This window comes from Eucyclogobius newberryi, unplaced genomic scaffold, assembly GCF_026437365.1.
Source record: "Eucyclogobius newberryi isolate DKJ021-1_F unplaced genomic scaffold, fEucNew1.0.hap1 SCAF_21, whole genome shotgun sequence".
In the NCBI taxonomy this organism is placed as follows: domain Eukaryota; kingdom Metazoa; phylum Chordata; class Actinopteri; order Gobiiformes; family Gobiidae; genus Eucyclogobius; species Eucyclogobius newberryi.
In genome coordinates, this window is record NW_027315846.1 from 9,922,241 (window position 1) to 9,946,606 (window position 24,366).

At 39.6% G+C, this 24,366-nt stretch overlaps 1 protein-coding gene across 1 annotated transcript in view; it reads right to left on the bottom strand.

Moving 5' to 3' along the window:
• Nucleotides 1-706: 706 nt before the first annotated feature.
• stard9 (StAR-related lipid transfer (START) domain containing 9) overlaps nt 707-24,366 on the bottom strand; it is a 63,165-nt gene continuing 39,505 nt past the window's right edge. The window contains exons 17-32 of the mRNA XM_072458203.1: nt 24,217-24,342; nt 22,786-22,868; nt 21,880-21,941; nt 21,145-21,338; nt 19,463-19,931; nt 13,086-18,758; nt 11,166-11,363; nt 10,534-10,717; nt 9,683-9,823; nt 9,477-9,576; nt 6,986-7,155; nt 6,192-6,256; nt 5,901-6,103; nt 4,635-4,714; nt 2,822-2,980; nt 707-1,823 (exon numbers count right to left, since the gene is read on the bottom strand). Of these exons, the coding sequence (XP_072314304.1) occupies nt 1,722-1,823; nt 2,822-2,980; nt 4,635-4,714; nt 5,901-6,103; nt 6,192-6,256; nt 6,986-7,155; nt 9,477-9,576; nt 9,683-9,823; nt 10,534-10,717; nt 11,166-11,363; nt 13,086-18,758; nt 19,463-19,931; nt 21,145-21,338; nt 21,880-21,941; nt 22,786-22,868; nt 24,217-24,342 (8,009 nt within the window). The 3' untranslated portion in view covers nt 707-1,721. The remainder of the gene's footprint in view (nt 1,824-2,821; nt 2,981-4,634; nt 4,715-5,900; nt 6,104-6,191; nt 6,257-6,985; nt 7,156-9,476; nt 9,577-9,682; nt 9,824-10,533; nt 10,718-11,165; nt 11,364-13,085; nt 18,759-19,462; nt 19,932-21,144; nt 21,339-21,879; nt 21,942-22,785; nt 22,869-24,216; nt 24,343-24,366) is intronic.

A 24,366-nucleotide genomic window follows, 5' to 3' on the forward strand; every position in this document is an offset into this window, starting at 1 on the left:
ATATCTTTAGATTTTTTTTTATTTAAATACAAAAACACACACAATTGCAAATTCTTATTCGCATCACAGAATGGGATTAAAATATATATTTACAACACTTATCCAAAAACATAAATACAATATATTTATACAAAGACACAAGCTGAATATTTAAAAAGTACAAAGTTCTCTTTCATGCAGGTTTTTGTACGGTAAAAGTATATGGCTTATATTGTGGATGAGGTCAGCCCTGTTTTAACTGAGGACTGACCAAGCTTTTATAAACTCCTGCATAGTTTCACACTTTAGCAACAACAAAAATAAAACATTACATATGCAGTATAAAAATAAAAAACAAGCTTTAAAAACACATTTCAACCACACAGAATCTTGCAACAACAAAAAAACACAACAAAAAACATTCAATCGTTTTTCAAGAGGCACAGAAATGGAAACAATCAATAAATATAAAACCATAAAATGCATGTTTGGGGTACCATCATTTAACAACTGTTTCTGGACATAGACGTCTGAACTCAAGATCTTTGGTGAGGAGCTGCACATCAATCCAAACGTATCAGACAAATTTCATTTTTTTGTGCCCTAAATTTTATTCTAAGTTTTGAGCGAGTTAGACATGTGAGTGACAGGAGTACAGTCCTGCCTTCTAGTGAGGAAAGAAAAATATACTTAAACAAGTGCTTCCTTCAATATTTCTATGTTGTTAATTAAATTATTCAGTCACTGTTTTGAGACAAATAACCAAATTTACAGCTGTCGCTCAGTAAAAGAACAAGCTATTAATTTTTACCATTGTAAGACTTCTATAATGTGGGTTAATGGAAAGATCATTTAGTCCTGAACTAGAAGACCCAGGTCTAGCATTTCAAAACAGAACAAATTTATTTAGTTGTATAAAACTGAGACTGAATTAAACACATTTTGCACAGTTCTGTAACTACTTTTTACAATTTGCACCATTTACTTACACTTAGCTTACATGAATGTATTTACAGTAACAGTTTTGCAACAAAAACATCAACATTGTAGTGGTTAAATAAAGTGTTTGGAGAAAACACACTCACTAAAGTCAATCATATACAGTTCTGTCCTTTATAGTTAAGGACACTCAAGATTCAGAGTCAAAACACAACTACTAAGTAGTACTACTAATGTTCCTATTAAAGGAAATCTCAATTTAGGATTTTAATTTAGCTTTGAACAAATGTTAACTTCATACAATATAATATCATATTTCCAATGCTTAGAATCACTATGTTTTTCTGTAAAACAATGTGAATTTTAAATTTTTTAAGCCCACATATGGTACTATTGAAGTGTATTCATTGAGCTATAATTATAGCTACAGAGTAGTTTTATTACACTATAAATTAAAAAGTAGAAAGTCAAACCCGTTTTAGGGAAGACGTTTTTGGTATATTTAGCAGGGTGCCGGTAACATTGCTACATAATGCCACTCTGCCATCATTCTTTGGTATAAGTACGATTGTGGAAAGCAATACATACATTTACAAATAAAAACAATAAAAGACTACTTGTATAAAAAAATAACTTTAATTTAGAAAAGATCACCCGCTGCAATTCATCAGTTATAGTGCTCTCTGTAAAAAAAATAGTCAAGTAATAGTATAATTTCTGGTGCAAATAAAGAGAACACTTATATCCTTGTTGAACACAGCTCAGTCTAAGTGCTCTTTGCTTTTGTCAGTGGTTCTGAGGGTTTATGAAGCAACAAAAGCATCGAGGTCGGCGATGACAGCTGCCTGTTTTCTTGCGATTGCGTTCAACAATCGCTGTGGGAAGGAAGGAGCCCCGATGTCCACCTGAAGAGAGAAAAGTATAAGAAAAGAAATGAAGATAAAGTGGTTTTCTGACATTTTACACCAATTACTAGGATATATGATTGTCTTCAGAGAGTGGAAATAAACTAAATATAAACTCTTTTGCTTCTATGTTCCTGACCAAGATCAACTCACTCACAGGCATTGATGGATGGGTCAAATGCACGGAACAAATCACCCACAAGAACAATAAAGTCTTCACGGTGTGTGTAGTTTATGTAATTTTAATATACACGTAGTAAATATGGCATACCTGTATCACCAAGTAAGAAATAAACATCATCAAATATTGTTTTTACTGACAAACCAATGATATGTTGATTTATTTCAAGTACAAAAATATACCTGATGTACACATGCCGATTATTAGGGCTGCAACCATTAATTAGAATAATCATGTCTATTTGATTATAAATACCCGTTTAAAAAACATTTTTAAAATCATCTGTATCATTGGGACTATAAAACACATGCCATAAAAATATGGTTTATAACAAAAACTGCAGCGTTATTAAATCATAATGGCCATTTTATCAGTAAAAGCAGTTTTCCCTCAATCTAGAAGCATTCAAACAGCATTTTTAAACCTTAATAGTTTAAAATGCATTTCAAAGACCTCAATTTGACAGAATCAGATCAAAATCAGAATTACTTTTATTCATCTCCAAGTGTAAAGTATTTTCCTTACAAACATGCAGCCGACCAGCAGAAGAAATAATAGTTGACTAATAAAATAAAAAAATAAAATTATAGCAGCTCTACCGATAATGAAATCACAGAGCTGAATTATTTCCTTGCTTCGAGTTGCTAAATTATTGAGAGAAACCAAAGCCCAACTGATCTCTGGTTATGTTGTGATTGTAGTTAAGTTTTAATGTTGTTATTGTAGCTGTACGTTCAGGTTCAGGTAACTTTATTTATAGCCATAGGTAGAACTGGTTGTGGAGTGACCACCTTAACCCGCTGACTTGATGATTTACCTGCAGAAGAAAGACCACCCTGGTGAGCTCTTGTCCAGTGGATTTGAGCGGCTGCAGTATCCAGCAGCTGGGCATTATCTCCCCCCTGACCGCCTCCACGCTGGGACGGGGCAAAGACTCGTCAAACACCGACTGCACGGCCAACATGTGCAGCCCACCCTAAAAGAGAAAAGAAAGCATCAATAACCCAGTCAAAGGCAGCCACGCGCTCACCGACGACAAATCAACATCAGTTTTATTTATACCCACTGCAGAGGGTCTGCGTGGTCAGCAGCTGAGGTGGGCAGTGTAAAACGCACAAGTGGGATGTCAATATAGCCAAGAGGACCCAAAATAACTAACATCCTGCAATGATTCACCTCTGTGTAATGCAGTGATGGGAGGATTAATACAAAAATATAGATATTTTGATACTAACAACATATTGAAAAGCATTTATTCTTATGCAAAAATGTCAATATTCAAAATGTCTAAAAATAAATAAATATGTGCATTTTAAAATCAAATATCTTTTTTTTTTTTTTTTTTTTTTTTTTATAAATGGTACCATTTTATAGTAACAGCACTTTATTTAGCCTCATTTAAGCAAGAACAAATACTTAACTATTAACAAATAGTTTACTAAGAATAACTGTTGAATTATTTGTGGCTTTGTAACTACTTAATGAAGGTTGGTGTAATCCCTCATTCGTCCAGGCGTGTTCCATAGTAGAAAAAGCTTCAGTTGTAGACATCTGGACTCAGTTTGAAAAATAGACGTTTCGACTCTCATCCAAGAGTCATTGTCAATAAAAGAATTTAGGTCGAGAACTCCGATATTAATACTATTCTGTGGTAAGACCCGCCCATTGGGAGGAGGGCTCAGGAAGGCTCCTCCCAATGGGCGGGTCTTACCACAGAACAGTATTAATATCGGAGTTCTCGACCTAAATTTTTTTATTGACAATGACTCTTGGATGAGAGTCGAAACGTCTATTTTTTCAAACTGAGTCCAGATGACTACAACTGAAGCTTTTTCTACTACTTAATGAAGGGGTAAGGAGTTAGGGTTAGGTAATTAATCAAGTTTCTAATCTTGAATCATAATTAGCATAAAAATGATTTGTTCATGATGAATTAAACCTTTGTTCATGCTGTATTGAGGCTAATTAAGGTGCAGTTTCTTATAAAGTGGTACCATTTTAAAGACTTAATTGATCAAACTTTACTTCAGAAGAATATTTATTTATTTTCTAGAAATTGTAAGTATCAATATATTTGCATGAGAATCACTGTATTTCAATAATAGTTAATAAACTTTTTGTTGATGATGAATGAAGTCGATTTGCATGCGTTATTAAGGCGAATAAAAGCATAGTTATTATGAAGTGTTAACCATGACTTAAATTACCGTTTCAAAGCACATATATTAACTTTACGTCAGTTTAAGCAGCAGTGCAAAAAGAGCTCCTCAACCAAGGGAAAAAAAATAAAATTGTTCTAATTGTTCTAAAAAACAACTTAATCCTAATTATAAATAGATTAGTTCACAAGTTCTCAACCCAGTCTATTATATTTCTGCCATTTTACAACAGAATATTTAGTGTTGGATTAGTTATTTCTTCATGTGTTATGTCATGACATCTCCACAGCTCTAAAACGGTAATTACAATTCATTCACTTTTGCTATACTGTGGCATATATGGACTGTATATACAGATGTTCGTTCATTTGCATTGCCCCTGCGAAATAAAATGAAACGAGGGGCACATATGGGGCTCACTGTGTCTGTTATAAAAGCGCAGCAGTAATCATAGCGTGTGGTGGGTTTTACCAGTTTAGTTGCAGCGCTGATGCAGCAGAAGTCTCGTGGCTGGCTGAGGTGGCATCTGGACGGATCACTGAGTATGTACACTACAGGGAACAGCATTGTGTGAGACGCGGGGACAAGGCCGGATCAAACTCAATACACCAGAGGGATTTATCAGTGGGGAAGGAATCACAGAGTCCCTCAAAATTCAATACACGAGACACAATACAATAATATCAAGATGAAACATGTGATTATCAATATATTGCATATGATAAATCTGCGATATATCACTATTTCTTAAGAAGCAGACGCAGTTTTTTGTCGTTAAACCACAACCTGCACAAATGTAAAGTATGTACATATTTTTTTGAAGTGATCACAGTGATATCGATACAGCAGCCCACAATATCAACAATAATATATCAAAAGGTTTAAAGGTGTTGTTTTTGAAGTTTGTTCATTTCTGTTTGCTGAAATTTCTATTCAGACCAGGTTTAGAGCAGCTTGGACTTCATTTTAAAGTGAAATAAAAGTTAAAAGAATTGCTGTTCTATCTCACAACTTCAAGACCTTACTTCAGGAACAGGAAGTAAATCAGGAAGTAAGTAGAAACTCTAATTGAATATTGTAGATCATTTTATTTATCAGATCAACATTTTATTTGTTGTTTGTTGCTTGTAAAAAGTCTATCCAACAGTAATGAGATGACTTTGCCTCTAAAGTAATTCAGTTTAAATTGATTTCTATGAATGTAGCTTGTCTTCCTGTCTTAGTCTTGCTTCAGTCCTTGTTAAGTCCTAGATTGGTCCCATATAGTTATAGTTTATCTCTGGTTTAGTCCTGATTAAGACCACATTTAGTACTTGGTTAGAGACCAAGTTCAAACCTGGTTAAATTTTGGTTTGGACTGAATTTAAAGTGAATAAAATCTTTGAGAATCACTGTCTTATGTCACAGGACTTGACGTCAGGACGTTATTGTTGTGATCAAGTAGTTATAAAGAGGGAAAGTGGTAAAGGAGCGTTACCAGGCGGAGGGTAAACAGAAAAAGTACAGCACGGAGCAGGTGTGACTGCTCCGTGATGAATGACTTTGTTCTGCAGCTCCACACTTGGCTAATGTGTAGGTGCATCGTATGAGGTGAATGCCAAAAATGCTTTGTAAAAAACGTAAATAGATTTGCAACTACGACAAAAATGCTTTACTTTTTACTCACAGGAGACAAGACCGCAGTAAACGTACAGCACTTAAATGTAAGGATAAGTGCCGGCATAGCACAGGACTCACCCAGCTGAGTGCTGTCATCTAGTGGTCGAGTCCACACAGAACGGACCGACTGGTTAAACATGTGGCCTTTGGACGACTGGTTTATCGCAGTCCAGAGTCTGTCCAGGGGTCTGTTCAAGTCGGCTGCCCCCATAAAACTGTGCGCGGACGGGCTGGAGGAGGGCTTGTAGTACGCGCGGACACCTCCCTCCTCTCCTTCGTAGCTAAAAATAAAAAGAAAGAATACGTTTGTGATGTCAGTGTTAGAAAAATATGGAAATGAATAGCTTTGAGGTGGATGAATAAACTAACCTCCAGCCTGCAGTGGCCTTTCCAGTCAGCAAGTTACCGAGATCCCCTGCAGAGGCAAGTCGCACCTGTGAGGAAAAATAATACACGGTACAATATAAAATAATAAGACAGAGACAAAATACATACATATTTAATATGTCCGTGCACAAAATATCAGGAAAGAATAAACTACAACCAAGGGACTAAACTACTTTGCATTGTGCCCAGATCAGGGATAAATCATCTTTACACTCAAGTTTATTTTATGTACCCGGTATATTTATCTAACCATAATTCACAATTATTTAGCAGTATTTGCCATGAATAGAAGAGACAACGATAGTATATTATTTTATATTCTTTCCCATGGTAAAAAAACCAAGCTGGACTATAGATTGGCAAAACAAAATCTTAAGGGACTTTTATACTACACAAATTGTATGAGATATAAATATGTATTAAGCCACCATAGACTGAACAATATCCATGGGAAACACAGTATTTAGAATTGTACAAATGTGTTAAATTGATTGATTATAATTCTAATAAACAATACAAAACAATGGCAATGAATAAACTTGCAAAAAAATCCCATCGTGCCCAAGTGTCTTTGTAAAAAATGATACAGAATGACTTAAGCGTTCGACTTTACAGTGATCCTTTTGGCCTTTTAATCTTTGACCTTGACATGTTTTTGCACATATATGGAAGTGTGTGTCAGAAAGTGATATGTATGACATGTAGGTGTGTGGTATATATATTCTGATGCGCCGTGGTGTTTGGATCAGATAAGCGGTTATCTGCGGTCGACAAACCTCAGCGAGAGCTCGGCCGTGAAGAGACGAGGTGATGTCCTGATAGTTGTTGGTGGAGATGGAAGACGAGGAGCCGAAAGATGCAGCTCGATGTCGTGTGAAAGATTGGACCGAGGGCGACGATGTCATGATGGGCTCAAATCCGAACGCGGGAAGGTCACGGCGAACGTCTAAAGGCACAGCGGTCCAAATAAATGCATTTTAAGAGAACAGCCAGATTATTAACATTATTGGATGGGTCAAATGTAGATAACACGTTTTACTACAGGGACAATAAAGCATATCATAACATTATCAGACTCAGTATTTAAGACAATGCTTTTAAAATAAAATTCCTTAGTTTTAATTTATAAGCATTTGTAAGCACTTTGACAGTTACTAGCATTTGTAGATGGTTTATAGTACTTTATGAATCTTACAAGCCAAAAACCACAAACTGTGGGTGAATAAACCATGAGTGATAAATGCTAGAAAATGCCTAAATGGTGATTGTAAAACAATACTAATGCAGTGTAATTACTGAGAAACCTTATTTCAAAGTGGTACCTAAATGTTACTTTTATATCCTATATTTACAGTAGTTCATTCTTTATAGGGCTGGAACTACCAATAGTTTTGGTGATTGATTTACCTAGTGATTAGGGATCATCTCAAAATGGGTTGAAGCTGAAAAAACTTAATATTTTTCGTCTGGGGGGCTTTGAAGCTTCAATACATCGTTGTGGCAGTAATTGTCTTGAAATGCTAAAAAACTATCAGCAACGAGCATTAGGCCATTAGGGCGCGGAGCACGCCGGGTGCGTACGGGCAAGCACAGCGTGCCGTGGCCCGCACGAGCGGCAGGTGTCGCCGTCGCCAACGCGGCTGGTGCAGAAAAGTTGGAAAAGTTTTTTTGCGGCAAGACGCGGCGCAGAAAAGGATCAAGAGATTTGGCTCGCGTAACGTGCTACGCACTGACCGGAAGAAGGACCAAAACAAACCCGCATGAGGTTTTTGGCCAATCACAGAAGACGTGAGATTCTCACTGAGACGAAAGCACGTGTTTTGCTTCTGTCATTCTGACATGTCTAAGGTCTAAACTCAGGCAATTGACAATTACAGGTTTTGACAAGAAACATTAGTTTCTCACTCTCTCATCCTCTTGAGACTATCTCAATGTGGTCATCTCACAGTTTGGGTTGAATGGGGTGTGCCGTAGGGCCCCCAGGGCCCGTGGACCATGTGGATCGAGTAAACAAACATGTGCGACAGGTGACATTATTTGGAGAGTTCATAACTTCTACACATAAACTTACCAAAGGATGTTCAGGGATGTTCACTAGAGGTGAGCAGGGTCTATCAAGCTACTATCGTTTTATCAACGCGTACAATTTTATGTGAAGCCAGATTTTTTTTTTTTAAGTCTTTTGAGGGGGGGAGGGGGTCCAGAGAGAGATGAAAAATATTAAGTCTTTTCAGCTTCAACCCATTTTTAGATGATCCCTTATTCACTAGGTAAATCACTAGGTAAAGTCTGAGCTGAGTTTTCTCAGGACTCATGGTTTTAACAATGTATTTTAATACTAAATTAGACAATTATTTCAGTAATCAATTTGTTGGTTAGTTCTGCTTTACCTGACATTTGGCATTGAGGTTTGGGGTAATAATTATAAAAGTGTACTACATCCTCTCAACTTTTTGCTAAAAACGTAGGTTATCTTGATTACGCCAATATTTAGCTTTTGCAATCCAGCACTTTATAACTGCAGGACTTGGTTAAGTTGAGCAGTGCACAATAGGAACAGCTTACCAAGCAATATTCAAAAGTTATTTACTAAAAGATGAGGAGCTCCCAGTGGTGAGAAATACAAGGAGGATTTGGTGCATGTCTGTCTCTGGGATTTGGAACAGCCCGGGTACAGACCTAAAGCAGTGCTCAGCTATCAATTCAAATCATATTCAATTCAAATCGTAGTTTTAAAAAATGGTGTGGACACAGTATAGGATAGAGGACAATATGGAAAACAAGAAATCAAAAGAAATTTAAAATACTGGTGATTTGTGATTCATGGATTAGCTTGTTGCAGGTGTTACATTGATTTAAATTTGATCGCAAAATACCAAAAATCTGAAATTAAATACCAGAAATATTTCAATTTAATGTTCAAGTAGATAATAAATAATTATTTTAAAAACAACTTGAATTTAGATATTTACACAAAATACAAGATAAGCAAAAACACAGAGCCAGAAATGGGAAAAAAAAAAAGAGTTGTTCGGCCACAACAGGTCACCAGTGTTGGGAGTTTGATTCCCGACTCGAACAATTTACTGCATGTCCTCCCTTCTCCTCTCACCCCCATTTCACGCTGTACTTTCCAGTCAATAAAGCCTACGGACCAGAAAGTCTTAAAAAAAGAAGAAGAAAAAAATACACTGCCCTACTTGTCCACACTTGTGTCCTACAGATTAAATGAAATGAATGGATATATACATTATTATTATATTTTACCTTGTGCAGAGAGGCAGACTCGTTGGTTCTTCACACTTTGGGGGGCACACACTGGTGGAAGTGCCCTGATCCTCTGGTCTCCGTCCTGGGACATATTCATCTGAAAATATTACAAAATAAACCATGAAAACCAATTCTGTTTCTCGTAGAATATTAAATTCCAAGTAGAACCAGTTTGAATTACCGGTATATATCTGTTGACTAACCTGTGCGTGTATTGATGCGTTGCTGAGCTGGAGGAGAGTGTTGCCGCTGTTGTAGCCGGAGGTGGGTCCAGAGGAAAGACTCAGACTGGACTCGGTGCATAATGTGCTGTTGCTGACTCTGGTCCGATGCCTCAGGTCGTCCTGTCATACAAATACACGTCAGTATTTCCAACACTTAAACAGTGGGAACTATCATGTTTGCTTCACATTAGACACAACATGAAATTGCTTTCTGAATACCTGTATTTGTACATTTTTTCAAGCTTGATGTGTATCTCTGTTTGTACTGATGATGATTGATGATTCATACAGTTTTTAGAGCCTATATGCATTTTGTATGGAGGTTATGACATGATTATATTTGGCAAGTATCTTTTTTCTGTTTATACTAGATGCCTGTCCTTTAGGTTTTAAGTTTTACCACTTATTGACCACTTACACAAGAACAAAATTACAGTATGTTGCCAAGTGAGGTTCAACAGGTCAACCCAGCATCTCACCAGTTTGTGGAACACATTTAAAACATATTTGAATCTGTCCTTAATTAACCATGATTACCGGTAGTCAACTCATTTTTAAAGAAGTAAACAACCTATCAGATGAAAGAAACTGACCAGTGAACAACAATTTCAGAAAACAAACACACAAACAAACAAACAAACAAACAAACATGTATGACAATTGCGAATAGATTATAGTTTGCTTTGTTTGGATCAAGAGCCATTAACTCTATGCATTTCAGACCATGTTTATATAGAGGTCTAAACTTCAGGATTGGCAGGTTTTCCGCTTGCAATACTTATAATTAAATGTGATTGCGATTCATCCCGTAGCCCGTATCCCAGACGGACCTTGCAGTCGTGGGACAGAGCCTGCTGCTGTATCCTCCTCTTCTCCTGCTCCGTCCTCTCTCTCAAACGCTCTCGGGCTTTAGCGATCTCTGACCGCGCCTCGTCCCGCGCTCGGCTGTAGTCCCGCAGCAGCTGCTCGATGTCAGTGGGGCACCGAGTCTCCTCTGGGCCTGGGTCAGGGGTGCTGGTACAGACAAATTCAAACAAAGAATGTTTAAATGGGAAAAGAACTGCAAAGAAAATTGGAACGAATGGGAAGAAACTTTGGCACAGCAAGTCAAACAGCCACAAAACTCTCTTCGGGCAAAGGAGAAGAAATCCCATATCATAAATAGAAATACGGGAAGACAAGTTAAATAATTTTTGTCTTTTTCTAAAACTATTATTAGATACAATATTATGCATAGTTTTATCCTGCTTTACTTGTTCTAGTTCGCAAATGGTTTACACCCATTTCAATTCCATTTTTGACCTGGTTCTGGATGTTGTCCAGTCCCGATGGTATTTATAAAGTAAAATCATTAATGGGACAGTACTTGAGATGTAATGAAAATGGTGTATGTATCAAATAAAATACAGCATTGAAATAAGTATATAGTAGATGTTTCGTGTGTGTTTAATGCTTGATTGACCTGGTGCTGTGGGTGACCTCTAGGCGGAGCTGTTGCAGGTGGTGTTTGCTCGGGGCAGAGGAGGATTTGGAGCTGGGACAGTCTGGACTCTGAAGGGGCGATGCAAGGGTTTTACTGGGACTCAAACTGCGAGTGCGGCGGTAACCTTGGAGATGCTCCTCCCTCTCATGCGTCAGACCCTCGATGCTTTTACGGTGTCTGTGGAATGACATAAAATATGTTGAGACATCATTTGTAACAGCCGTATATCATAATTAATATAAGTGCTGCATCATTAATGGTGAGAAAATCTATCTGACAATTTACTGCATGTCCCTTCTCTCTCATCCCCATTTCTCACTCATCTGTCCTGTCTAATAAAGCATGCGGGCCAAAAAATCTTTTTTTTAAAATGTAAGAGTAAATTACGTTTTTCAATAAATGCAATGACTTCATATAAAAAATAGGGCATTTTATTTGTTGCAGTTCCAAAAATTGCACATATCTGGGACATATAAATTTTGCTTGGAATTAAAACTTGATTAACATACATAGCCTGGAAAAATATTTGTTTGAACGAGAAACACATTTTTGGAATACATTTGTTTACATTGTGTTCATTTAGTTTTGACCAAATTAATGAATTAACACATACTGCTTTCTTTTCTGATACCAACCATATTTACACAAAGGGTATGCTAATATATCGAAATATCGTGATACTAAATTAGGTGAATATCGATATCGTGGGCTGCTCTATGAATACATCACTATGAGTATGGTAATTTATGGTATATTTTATAAAATAATTTTGTGACAGCTATATATCTTTTGGAGTGACAGGGCCACTCCTGAAGACCTCCTACGACTCTGTGGTGGCATCAGCTCCTGTACGGTGTGGCCTGCTGGAGCAGCAGCATCACAGAGAGGGAGAGGAGGAAGCTGGACAGAGTCATCAAGAAGTCCAGCTCCGTCCTGGGCTGTGCTCTGGACTCGGTGCAGTAGGTGGGGGACAGGAGGGTCCTGGCTAGATTCACATCTATGCTGGACCATGAGTGTCGCCCCCTGCAGGACACTCTCTCCGCTCTGGAGAGCAGCTTCAGTGAGAGACTGATCCACCCTCGATGTGTGAGGGAAAGGTTCCGTAGGTCTTTCCTTCCTGCTGCTGTCAGACTTTATAACAAAAACTGTTAGTACTGAACACTCGCAATACTGACCTAACCATGTGCAATTCTGTCATATGTGCAATTACTGTGAAATTCATGTGCAATCTATGTGCTGTCGTGACACATATTCATGTGCAATTACTGTCGTGATCACATGCAATGGTATTTATGTATTTATTTATTCATTTGTCTATGGGAGTTTTTATTTATTTATAGGAGATCTTCTACTGAAAGTGTTTTTCAGACTTCCTATAAGTGATCTGTTCTTTTCTTCTGTATCTACCTCTGTATCTACCTGCGTTGCACCAATGAAATTTCCCCATGTGGGACAATAAAGGAATATCTTATCTTATCTTACTTGTTGTTGCTAGTTAAAATGCAATTGGTTCTTAAAAAATAGTGACACGATTGTGATATTATCTTCATCATGAGTCATCGTGTATCGAATCGTGAGGGACCCTGCGATTCCCAGCTATGAAAGCTAAATGTGCTCAAATCAATGCACTAAATTTACCGTATATTACGCACTATAAGGCGCACTGGATTATAAGGCACACTTGTCAATGAATGGTCTATTTTTTGTCTTTTTTCATATATAAGGCGCACCGTACTATAAGGCGCATTAAGCAAAACAACGTGTACCACACAAAATCGATTCGAGGTCAGTCAGCACAACCAGAATTCAATGAATGGATTATAGGGCGCACTGTAGTTTTTTAAGTTCACCTTTTAGTGCGAAAAAAACGGTATACAGATATTTAACCCACGTTCTTACCGATTATCCAGCTGTTGTTCGATGGCTGCCGCGGGCGTCGGCTCAGTCTTCCCCTCTCCAGACCTCGGCGACAACATCTTCAGCATCGTGTCCGTTTGTCCCAGGCCATAATGTAGCTTAGCCTCTGCCAACTCCACAGTGAGAGGAGCAGTGTTCATGCTCAAACTCACTGTAGCCATCACCTCTTCTCTCTCCTGTCGCAATCTGTGGATCTCTCTCAATTTTCTATCGCTTTGAACAGACTGTGAATTGGTCACGTACCGATCAATGTCTCTGCAAGTTCTGCTCTTTTCTGAATCCTTTACGTCTGTCTTGTTGGGGAATTTCGAGCTTTTTGAAGGACGGTGGTTGATACCGGACCAGTTTTTGAACTTATTGTGCACGGGCAAGTCTTCGGGGCGTCTCGGGACGTCCTGAAGTTGGGAAACAACTCTCAAAGGTTCAATATTGACAAGGACGTCGGTGCTGCACTCACTTGGGGCGAGAGACATCGAATCTTGTTCCGTTTTGTCAATTGACTGCCCATTGTAAAAATTCACATCAGAATCGTCATACGAGGTCAGTTCATTTTGGCTTTTTGACAGCTGACTCTGTACATTACAAGGTATTCCAATAGCAGATAAATAGTTCTGCACGGGTTTCATTTGCATTGCATCAGTAGTTTTTCTTGTATGAGTCTTTACAGAAGAGCTCGGTCGCAATTTCTCAACCCTATGGTCAGAGTCGTGTCCCCAGTCGCTGTCTGAACCTCCATCCCAAGTGGAAATTGGACCTTTATTTGACAAATTTGAAGGCGTTTCATTGTCAAGTGACTCGCACGTTGTATTTGAAGACCGCTCACAGTGGCGTGTATCGCACAACGTCATCTTTATTGACTCCACATTCTTATTATCGCTTGTATTTCTGTCCCGGTATCTCGCTGCGGACACTTCTTTGTGCTTTGCTGATAATCGCGTTCCCACTGTGAGAATGGGAGATAATGCACGGTCTACGTAAGTGGCCTTTTGCTTTGAGCCGCAGGGTAGGTCACACTTTGGAGAACAGCTCTGATTTGGCGCCGTTTTTCCTGCAGCGCTTTTGCCCCTTTTGTAGCACGGTGCCTCGGGTGGACTCAGCGGCTTTGAGCCTTTAGAAAGAGACCATTTCTCACGCTGTTGACATTCAGCGCTTGTCGCTTCGATAGCGGAGGTCGGGACAGGTCCGCGCTTGTCCATTTGAGATTTGGATCTTTCTACTCCAGCCACATTGATCTCTATTCTAGACACATCTGACGCTTTGTCATCTACGCTTTTCACCACACAAACTACGCTATCGTCGGGCGATACTGTGATCACCTCCGGGCCGATCACTTTGACAGTCACGTTGACTTGCGAATGGGATTTTTCATTTCCGCTTTCCGTTTGGATTGCGACGCTGACGGCCGTTTGCGTACCGCCGTCTCTCGTATCGTTGGACTCGATTGACCCGTTACTAACGCTGGACAGATTTACGCTTTTACTCGAATTTGACTTGCGAAGTTCACCACTTCTCATCCCCTGTACGTCCCCCAACAAGTCCGAGGTGCTGTCGATCAGTTTGGTGATGTGCGCGGACATAATCTCCATGCTGGCCCAAGTTGATGAATCTTTAATATTTATTTTGCTTCGCTGCATCGCCGGTCCGTCTGTGTAGCTCCTCTGGTGTCTACTCTTCCTCTTAAGGCTGTTGTTATTGCTATCCGAATTTGCTTGTTTGTCAGTTTGAGTGCTGTGCTCACAAGTCCGACGTCTTTGGGATTTAGTTCTTGCTTGGGACTCCTGTTCAGAGGAATAAACAAACACTATTTCATCATGACTGGAGTTATTTCCACTCGGGCCATTTTTACTAGAAGAAGTGGTGTTGATTTTAAGACTGGCCAAATGTGTGTGAATATCTCCGCCGGGCTGCTGCTGCTGTCTACAGTCTTCCACACTGCTTAGCGTGCTGGACAGTCCCTTGTTGGTGGCGTACGTGCTGAGATGCGAATTGAATGGCGAGTTTTGCCCGTTCAAACCGTTGTCCACGCTGAGGCATCTGGTCATGCGTTTCTCGGCGCTGTTTAAAAGCGGAGATTTGCACGATAGATTGGCCGCACTCCCAAATGGAGCCGTTTTATAGTTGTCGTTTGTTTCATCGTCCTGCCATTGGTGAACGAATGGATTGATGTCGCTCGAGGCAAAATGCATCGGTGAATCCAAAGTACGATGTTGATCACAATTGCGATTTTGAATTGACTTTAGTTGCGCGGCTTTGGGTGACAGCGAAAGTCTCGTCTGAATGCAGTTAGGCTTGGCTTTCGTTTGGAAATCAGGGGAAAGGGTTTTAAATATAGCCTTGTCACTCTTTTTGCAGTCAAGTCTGGTTTCATTCATGCTGTTTCTTTTGCCATCTTCATCATCTGAAGATTTAACAGAGGAGTCAGAGGACGATGTTGAATACGATCGCCTGGTAGATCTTCGAATTCTTTTGGATTTCACTTTTTTGGACAATAAAAGAGCATTAGCCTGTTGATCAGTGAAAACAAAAGACACACTGTTTTGTCCATTTTGTGAATCATTTGTTTTTCTTTGTGGGGACTGCGCCGCACATTGTTCAGCTGCTTTTTTCAAAATTAAACTGGGACAAGTTTGGCATTGGCACGATTTTGGCAGGGTTTTGTTATTCAAATGAGCCCTGCCACTTTGACCCAAATCATTTCTCACTTCTGGGCATTTTTCCACCACCGTTTTTTCACAAAGGAGTTTGCCAACTGATCCACTGTCAGCAGTGAAAACGCGCTGATCGTTTGGGAGCGATTTTGCGTCGGTGCAAATGTGAGAAATGTTTTGAAATTGTTGAATCATCCTTGAAGGCGAAGTTGATTCATGTGATTGGCAGCTTGTGAATTCTGCTTCTATTGTCACATCTTTAGCTTCAGTGCAGTCAGACTTTACTTCTGAACTAACTCCAGTGCAGAGACGATCAGAGACATGCATACGAGATTTATTGCAATGCCTTTGATTGAAATAAGATTTGTCATGTTTCTGTGCCCTTTGAAATTCAACATCTGTGCACATTTCAGTTGCTGCACTTGACATTTTTGCAGTAGCGGGTTGACTTTCCTCTGTAGTTTTACTAGAATCATCAATATTACGAGTGGACAATTTCAAAATAATAGCATTCTGTGATTTTCCAAACAGACCATCATTTGATGTCAATTCAGGTGATTCCGGTGCATATTCTGTACTTTTACTTGCAGCATTTAAATAATTTCTCTCTGTTCGCCTGCACTGATGAATTGCACCACTACAATCAAAATCACACGTGAACGCTGACAATGTATCCAAACTTTTGCTCTTTTTGTCCCCACTTTGGCCTGCCATCGATGAGTTAATGTGCTCATTCACCACTTCAGAAATCCTCAGGTCGATTGCGCTACATATCGCCTCTGATTGACAAGTATGATTTTTATTTTGAAAGGATGTTTTTATTTCACTCTTGGGCTCAACTTCCTTTACTGATGCTGTTTTTCGTTTTGTTTTCCGCACAGAAGCGCTAGTTTCCTCAACAGTTTGACCATCATCACTATTATGCTTGTATTCAGAAGTATCACACAGTTGTAGAGAAATCATAGCACTTTGTCCCATATCTTCAGCAATTCCTGTGTCTTTAAAGTCCCCAGTTTTGTGATTACTAAGAGAACCAAGCGCAGGTGCAGTACAATTTGTTTCCACGTTTTCTCTGTTGCTCCTTTTGGGAATTTTCAAACTTCCCGTTAAATCTTCTCCGACATTGTTCCTCTTTCTGGCATTTTTACAAGTCCATTTCACGAGCTCCTGTTGTGGTCCAGACACCGGCTCGACGTCTTTGGTTTGGTTTTTATTTGATTCAAGTTGACATATATGAGATGAGTCTTTGGCGCTTTCAAATCGATCTTTACACATTTCTGGATGGTTGTCTTCACCGCACAGCTCCTCATTGTCACAGCGTTTAAAGAGAGTTGCTGTAACAGTGTTCAATATTTGCCCGTGGCTTCCTGACATGGTTTGACAAGTGTGAGTCGCTTCTGTAATGTCAGCTGTCACCGGTTTTTGTTTTGCGTTTTCAACTTTAAGCGATTTGGCTTTTGACACTTGACACACTGAGGCAGCAGCTTGTGAATTGTTGTCACAGATTTCGGAAGGTTTTACCCTGACGTCTGACTGCCCAGTTTGGTCCACATTACAACAATTAAAAACAATGAATTCAGCCATTTTGGTGCTTTTGTCTCCTACAATCTCAACGTCAGTGCTAGAGTTTGTCGAGCCACTATTAGAGCTCATGCTTACTGTGCTGTCAGTGCTGTTCCCGTCTACTCCGCCGAACGTCATTCTTTTTTGGAAACATACAGAATTTCTGGGGATCCTGGGACTATCCCCGGCCTCGGTGGAAGACCAAGCATCCGTGAGAGCAAGTTGATTTTCCTGTTCTCTGCTTACAGACCGTGGACTGTTAGTAGAAGTCATACTGATTTCTCCAGCCGTTTTGTGAGTCGCGTTTTGGGTTTTGGCATTTTCTGCTACAAACATTTGCTTCATTTTTTGACAAGTTTCAACATTTTGCTTTGTCTTTTGACCTCCTTGTTGACTCGAATATGCTACTGCTGGTGTCACCTGAGCTTTCAAACCTGTTACGGTTTTATTGAACACTGCAGACAAATTAAAATCATCTGGGACCAATCGGTAAGACGGCGCAAACATATTCTTCGACTCTATAACCAAAGAGTCCTTAGACATTTCACTATCGTCACTTGTATCACTGTGAGCGTCTTCTTCGTGTCTTAATTGCTCTGCCAAAGCCATAGCATAGGCTGAAGACAAAGAATCAAGAGAAAAAATACTTTCACTGTCACCCTCCTCCTCACTCTGCTCTTCCTCCCATCCACACAACCCGTGCTGCTTCTCCACCCATTTCAGAGTTTTGTTCATATTTTCTGTACTATGCCAATGCCTTTGCTTAACATCTGCAACCGCTGTCCTTTGGTCCAAGTCCTCATATGAAAAAGCTGTTTTAATGGTGCATTTTTGTTTCATTTTCAAATCCTTCTCTCGTCGTCGTCTCCATTGAAATCTCCCAGCCGATCTTCCTAATTGTTTTTTATTGCTTCTCGTTGCACCTAAAGGAGGTTTTTTGAACATTTTTGACAGGGCAGATTTCAAGCGCGCTCCAGAAAAAGCGTGCTCGATTCTTCCGACTCCATTGTCTTGTTGGTAAGACGGCATCACAACACTCACATCACTTTTGGTTTGAGTTGCTAGTTTGTTGGTTGATGGTTGTGCGTTTTCTTTGCTCATTGCTTTGACAACCGTTTCCGATGGCGACTTAAGAATGGCTGGCAGTTTTTTATTTGGCCTGTTCTTAAAAGTCAAGTCTCTATTTGGTAGTAGCGGTTTTCTTTCTGGACGATCTAAAGATGGAGGAGGCGATGCGCTCGACTCTTGTATGGGACTTTGCCTGATGTTTCCCGTGGAGTTGCCTCGGCCCGGGCTAAATTTATTTTCTCTCGGGAAGACAGCTGAGCAGCTCTGAGTCCTCTCTCGTGGAAGACACTCATCTGACACCCAGCCGCTGTTGTCGATGGGGTTTGAAGAAGAGTTGGTGCTAAGGTCGGTCGAGCGGTTTCTCTTCAGGATGTGCCTGTTTAAACATACGCAGGAAGAAACATTTAGAATCAACTTAATCAACATAGCAGACCTTCCACTAAAACATGATCACGAGACTGTTATCACATGACTCCATTTAGAAGAAAGAGGTGCAAGTAATGTTTGTGTCACTATATCAGGCTCATAAGTCATTTTTTGCGTCCCTTTTCTGGTTTAAATGTGAATGAGTTACATTAGTATTTTTCAATAATCTTTTAAGGCACACTTTATGTTTCGATAAAGAAAGGAATTGGCATATGAAGCAAAGTCGTAAGTGAAAGTTATTTGTTCCATATTTGATTTTGCCAAATAAATAAATAATAATAACAATATTGCAATTGATTAGATATTATTGCCATAATTGCCAATATCTACGACCATCTGTGCCATAAATGACTCCTCCACACGCCACATTCGTACATGAAGTGTCTTGCCTAAGGACACGATGACTGTCTAGAGCTGGAATCTGCAAATCTTACAGTCAAGGAAAGCTACTGATGCCCATTTTATCATAAATATTCAAAAACCACCACCAAGACTTATCATATTATTTCGTGCCAGCTCCCCATTAGGGATGTAACTAATCATTATTTTATTAATTGATTAGTCCAGCTCAATTACATCACCCATTGAGTTGAGATTTTGACCAAACTTGACCCAGACGAAGCTAAACTGACGCCGCTACCACTCTGCACTTACTTAAAGATGGGCGTGTTCTGAGGATAAAGTCGGGACAGAAGATCCACTGAAAATGAATGTCGTCTGGAGCCAAAGTCCCCCTCCGTCTGTTTTGAAGGGGACCCCATTACAGGCGACCCTGGACTGTCCGATCCTGGTGGGAGGGCCTTTTCCAGACGCTGCAACTCCCGTTTGGCCTCCAAGAACAAGCGCTTTCGTCCAATCCTCTCCAGCTGCCAGTGCAGTCTTTTTCTTCTTATTCGGCCTTCCGTGCGGCGCAGGGCATATTGTTTCAGTAACTCCTCCTGGACGGTTTTCTTTCTAGCTCTGGTGACTTGTGATGGAGTGCTGTTTGGAAGGCCGCTCTCGTCTGTAAATATCTGGCTTGTCACTCGCTCCAGGACAGGGCCGAGGCTGAGGTCTGTTTGTACAGCGAGTTCCTGAGTAGTTCTCGTCAGGCGCTGCTGCTCTGACAAGATCCACTGCTGGACTGTGGAGACAAGGCACAAGTAAGCTTTGTGGGGATATATGTGCTTTCAAATACAGCAAATACGCATATTGAGAAAGATCAATATGCGTATTTGAGGTTTTAGTGCATGACAAGGGATGATAATAAATACATGGTGTGGTTTAGTTTACAATTTTGGACACACAATTTAAATTAAGTGTCATTTTCGCACTGCTTTCTTAATCTACGAGATGTGTGTGAGAGTACATATGTAGACCTTTTAAGATGATTTTTAAATTATATACAAATTGCTGTATTTGATTGAGACTTAATCATACCAGAAATATAGGTAGAATGATAGGGGTCAGACAGATACTTCTTAATGTACTGCACTTCCATGTGAACTATACTTTTTATTTTATTTTTTCATAACTAAACACACTCAAAATGACTAAAAAGTCATAGAAAAAATAGCAGAAGCCATTGCGCTAGCTTTTCTCAAGAATTAAGTTAAAATAATATTGGTTGATCTAATATTTTGTATTAATAATAATAATAATAATAATTGCATATTTTCATTTTTTGCTTTGTCTCTTTGAAGTGTATCTATCTCAAGAAGGTGGCTCCACTAGGCTAAGTTACAAGTCAGATCTGTGGAAAAGTGGGTCTATTCACAGTAAGAATGCATGTTTTGATTGGTTTAATCCAGGCAAAGTTATAACATCGATGGAGAGAAGCAGGTGGAGGACCCTTTGCCTGTCACAATAACTACTAACTTCGACTTATTGTTCCATAGATAATAGTTGGAACAATATTTTAGGGCTCAATATTTATTGTGTGTATCTTTTATTTTTTTATTTGTAAATAAAACATTTCAGCTTTAGAGGGTTGAATAATGAATATATATAACTCATAAATTATACAACTTTAATTTATATTGTACATTTAGAAACAAGATTTTTGCAGTTGTCAAGATTTTTTTGCCCGTAGGCTTTATTGGTCAGGACAGGTGAACGTGAAAGTGGGATGAGAGAAGGGAGGACATACAGTAAATGGTCAGTCGGGATTCAAACTCACGACACTGCAGCACTCAATTATCCTGATTTATGGTATCGTTATGGTGCCAGACCCTCCACCAGAAAAGTCACACCTTTAAGTTGTAAACCCCGAGAGTTCACTACACAAACCCACTATTCCTCCACTCCAGACACAGGTGAGGCTAGAAAGTTCAGTCTGTCTGAAAAGTAGTACATACTGTCGTTGTGCTGCAGTCGTAGGTGTGCCTGCTCCCTCTCCAGGTCTCTGTCGGCTCGTCTCTGCTCGCTCTGAATCTCTCGTCTCAAATTCTCCACCAGACGCTGCTGCTCCTCCACCTTCTGCCTGGCACTGTGCTCCTCGCCGGGGGAGGCAGTCGCATCCCGCTGCCCCTCCGCCTTCAAGACTTTGACACTTAAAAAGAAAATGTACCAAGATGAAACGCCCAATGTAAGAAAGAATGACGTCTAAGATCTGATGTCTCAAATGTGAAGAGTGTGTGGGAAAAAAGTGTTGCTCTCTAAAACTAAAAAGGCAGCTACCGGTGTTGACTGGATTTAGGTTTCAGCGTCCTAAAGGTAACCAGGAAACGCAAGTCCGGTTATTCAATGGGGATTATTTTTAGACATACTGTAATTGTCGTGGGAAACGGGATCACAGATACAAAGAAAAATAAAATAGGTGTCAGCTGAAAGTTGAAATAAACACTTTTTACTATTTCGTATTTGAAGCTATCAACTATCTCACAATGTAAAGGTTGTACAAAATGAAAATCTATATAGTACATTTTAATGCTTTCACTGCTTAGTGAAATCAAAAATCTATTTACTAAACAAAACCACTACTAGCAATCACTGTTGTATGTACTTCATTATCACTACTAGTGTTTACTTGAGTTAAAATATAAATGTAACACTTGTAACACTGTAGATAAATAATAAAACAACTGAATTACCTGTCTTCTGAGTCCATGTTGCAAAGATCAGTGTAAGAGCAGGACATGCTGTTTTCACTCATCTGGAAACACAGACAGAAGCATTAGTGTTGATAGTCTTCACATCAAAAGGTTAATGGTGCAGTATTCTTCCTGAAGATGTGAGGCAGCGCTCTAATTGTACAAAGCTCAAATACAGACTAAAGCAGTTCTGTGTATCTGTGTCTGTGACTGAAAGGATCTGCACTCTTTTCTCTTGAAGTTATTATTTATGTCTGTATCTGTTTGTATCGTGATTTGAATGCATATTTTCCTGTTATATAGAGCACTTCGAATTATTTCATGTACCAATTGTGCTCTACAAAATAAATTTGCTTTGCTTTGCCCATTTAACTTTTTTGATGGAGGAATGTTCCACAGAATGGCATTACACTTACAGTATCTATATCTATGAAGAATAGCAAGTGATGCCAAATGCATGAAAGAATGCATGTTTTTAAGGTTTGTTTAATATGGAGTAAGATTCCATGTAAAGCAACAACATCCCCATGGAGACAAGCAGGTGGCAAACCTTTCACCAGCAAGTCACACAATGCATTTGTACTGATACCTATTTTACCTGCCTTAATATTCAAATAGATTTTTATATATTAAAATAACTAACATAAACACATTAAGATTCAAAAGTTGGGTTTACCAATCTTAAAATATCACTAAATCACTCAAATTGGAGTTGATGTAAATTATGTTCTTGTGGCTGCAGTGTTAATCAAATTTGCAATTCACAACCAAGATTCACAAATATGCAGACAACTTTTGTATTCAAATGTGCATGTTGCCGGGTCTGAGGAGTGCATCTGTTGTTATCTGTGTTGCCATCATCTTTGCCAAGTGCATAATTTCCATTTCCATCCAAGCAGCACCTACCCGTCTGCGCTCCCGGAGGAGGGCTGCCTCGGCTGGGTGGTTGAAGCGTAACTTATGCACTCCTCCCAAGGTGATCACGGCCCCTAGAGACAAACACACACACACACACACACACACACAGGAGTCACTTCACAAGCTGTACACACGTCTAACTGTGCACCGAGTGAGCTGAGGACAAAGAGCTGAGGGCTGTTCTGTAACTAAAGCTGTCTTGAAGTGACTTGATCCATGCTTAGTCCTGATTTATGGACACGGTTTGCTCCAGGTCTTGCCCTGATCTGGTCAGTGTTCAGTTCTGTGGTGTGTGCAGGTCTTGTAATGCTTTAGTCTTGTTCTACTCCTGGTCTAGTCCTGGTTTAGTCCAGGTTTAGTGTCTATTTTGCTGTGGTGTGTGTGCAAGTGCCGTCCTGATTTGGTCCCAGTTTAGTTCTGGTGTAGAGATGGTTTTGTCCTGTCCTGTATAGTTGCAAATTAACTTCCAATTTGAGTGTGTGCAACTGTTGGTCCAGGTTTGACTTTGTAGACTTGGATTGATGCAGTGCTAGTCCTGGCCCTGGTCGAGTCTAGTTTAGTTGTGAAAGTCCCAGTATTGATGTGGCGTGTGCAAGTGCTGTCCTGGTTTGAGCCCAGTTCACTCTTACATTACAATTCTAGTCCTGATTTAGTTCTGCTCTAGTCCAGGATTTGTTCCGGGCTTAGTCCCAGTTTTGCTGCAGTGTGTGTGCAAGTGTGATTGTAACCTAAGCGTACATGTGCATCTGTGCGCAACATTGAGGAGTCTGTTTAGTGTGATAGAAAAGCATTGACCCATATGGAAAATATGGGTCAATGATAGACTTGGACACACTTGACACTATCAACTTTTGCAAATGTCGAGCAAGCTGTGAAATACAATTCAAATGCAGAATGTGTACTGTAGGGTGTGGAGGTATGGGCTCAATTTCAGTTATTTTTTAGTTAACAATCAGCATTGTTTTTAAACAATATGCAAATCGGGATAAGGTTATTTCCTTATAACAACTAGACAAACCTACAAGCACACAAATTACAATATTGAGTCATTATATAGACTTTGAATGTTTTCTGTTTAATTTTAAGGTATACTTTATTGTTCAGGGTAATAAATGGGTATTTTTTATGCTTTTGACCCATTCTTCAATTTATGAAGACGCAACCTGTCAGGAGCAGCGAACAATAGGTAACTTGATGGAGGATTATTCTAATGTGGATGCCATCCACATTATCCAAGTTGAACATGTCACAAATGATCATGATTCAGCTTCACATGCAAAATACAACATTGTTTCAGGTAGAAAAATCCCAAACCATCTTACAGTCAAACCCAAATCAAAAACCAAAACCAACTCAAATAACCTCTGTGTAGTGTTATAGAGAGTATTTCTGGAGTCATTTGTAGGGATTTGGTCTGACCTTGAGCCAGTCTGCAGGGCTCGGTGACCTCCCTGTCGTTCAGTAGAACCGCACAGCCGGGGAGCGGTCGCAGAGTCACCACACCTCTGTGGTTTTCAATCTCGCAGCTTGTATCGGCCGGCAAAACTACAGGATACAAACTAAGCGATA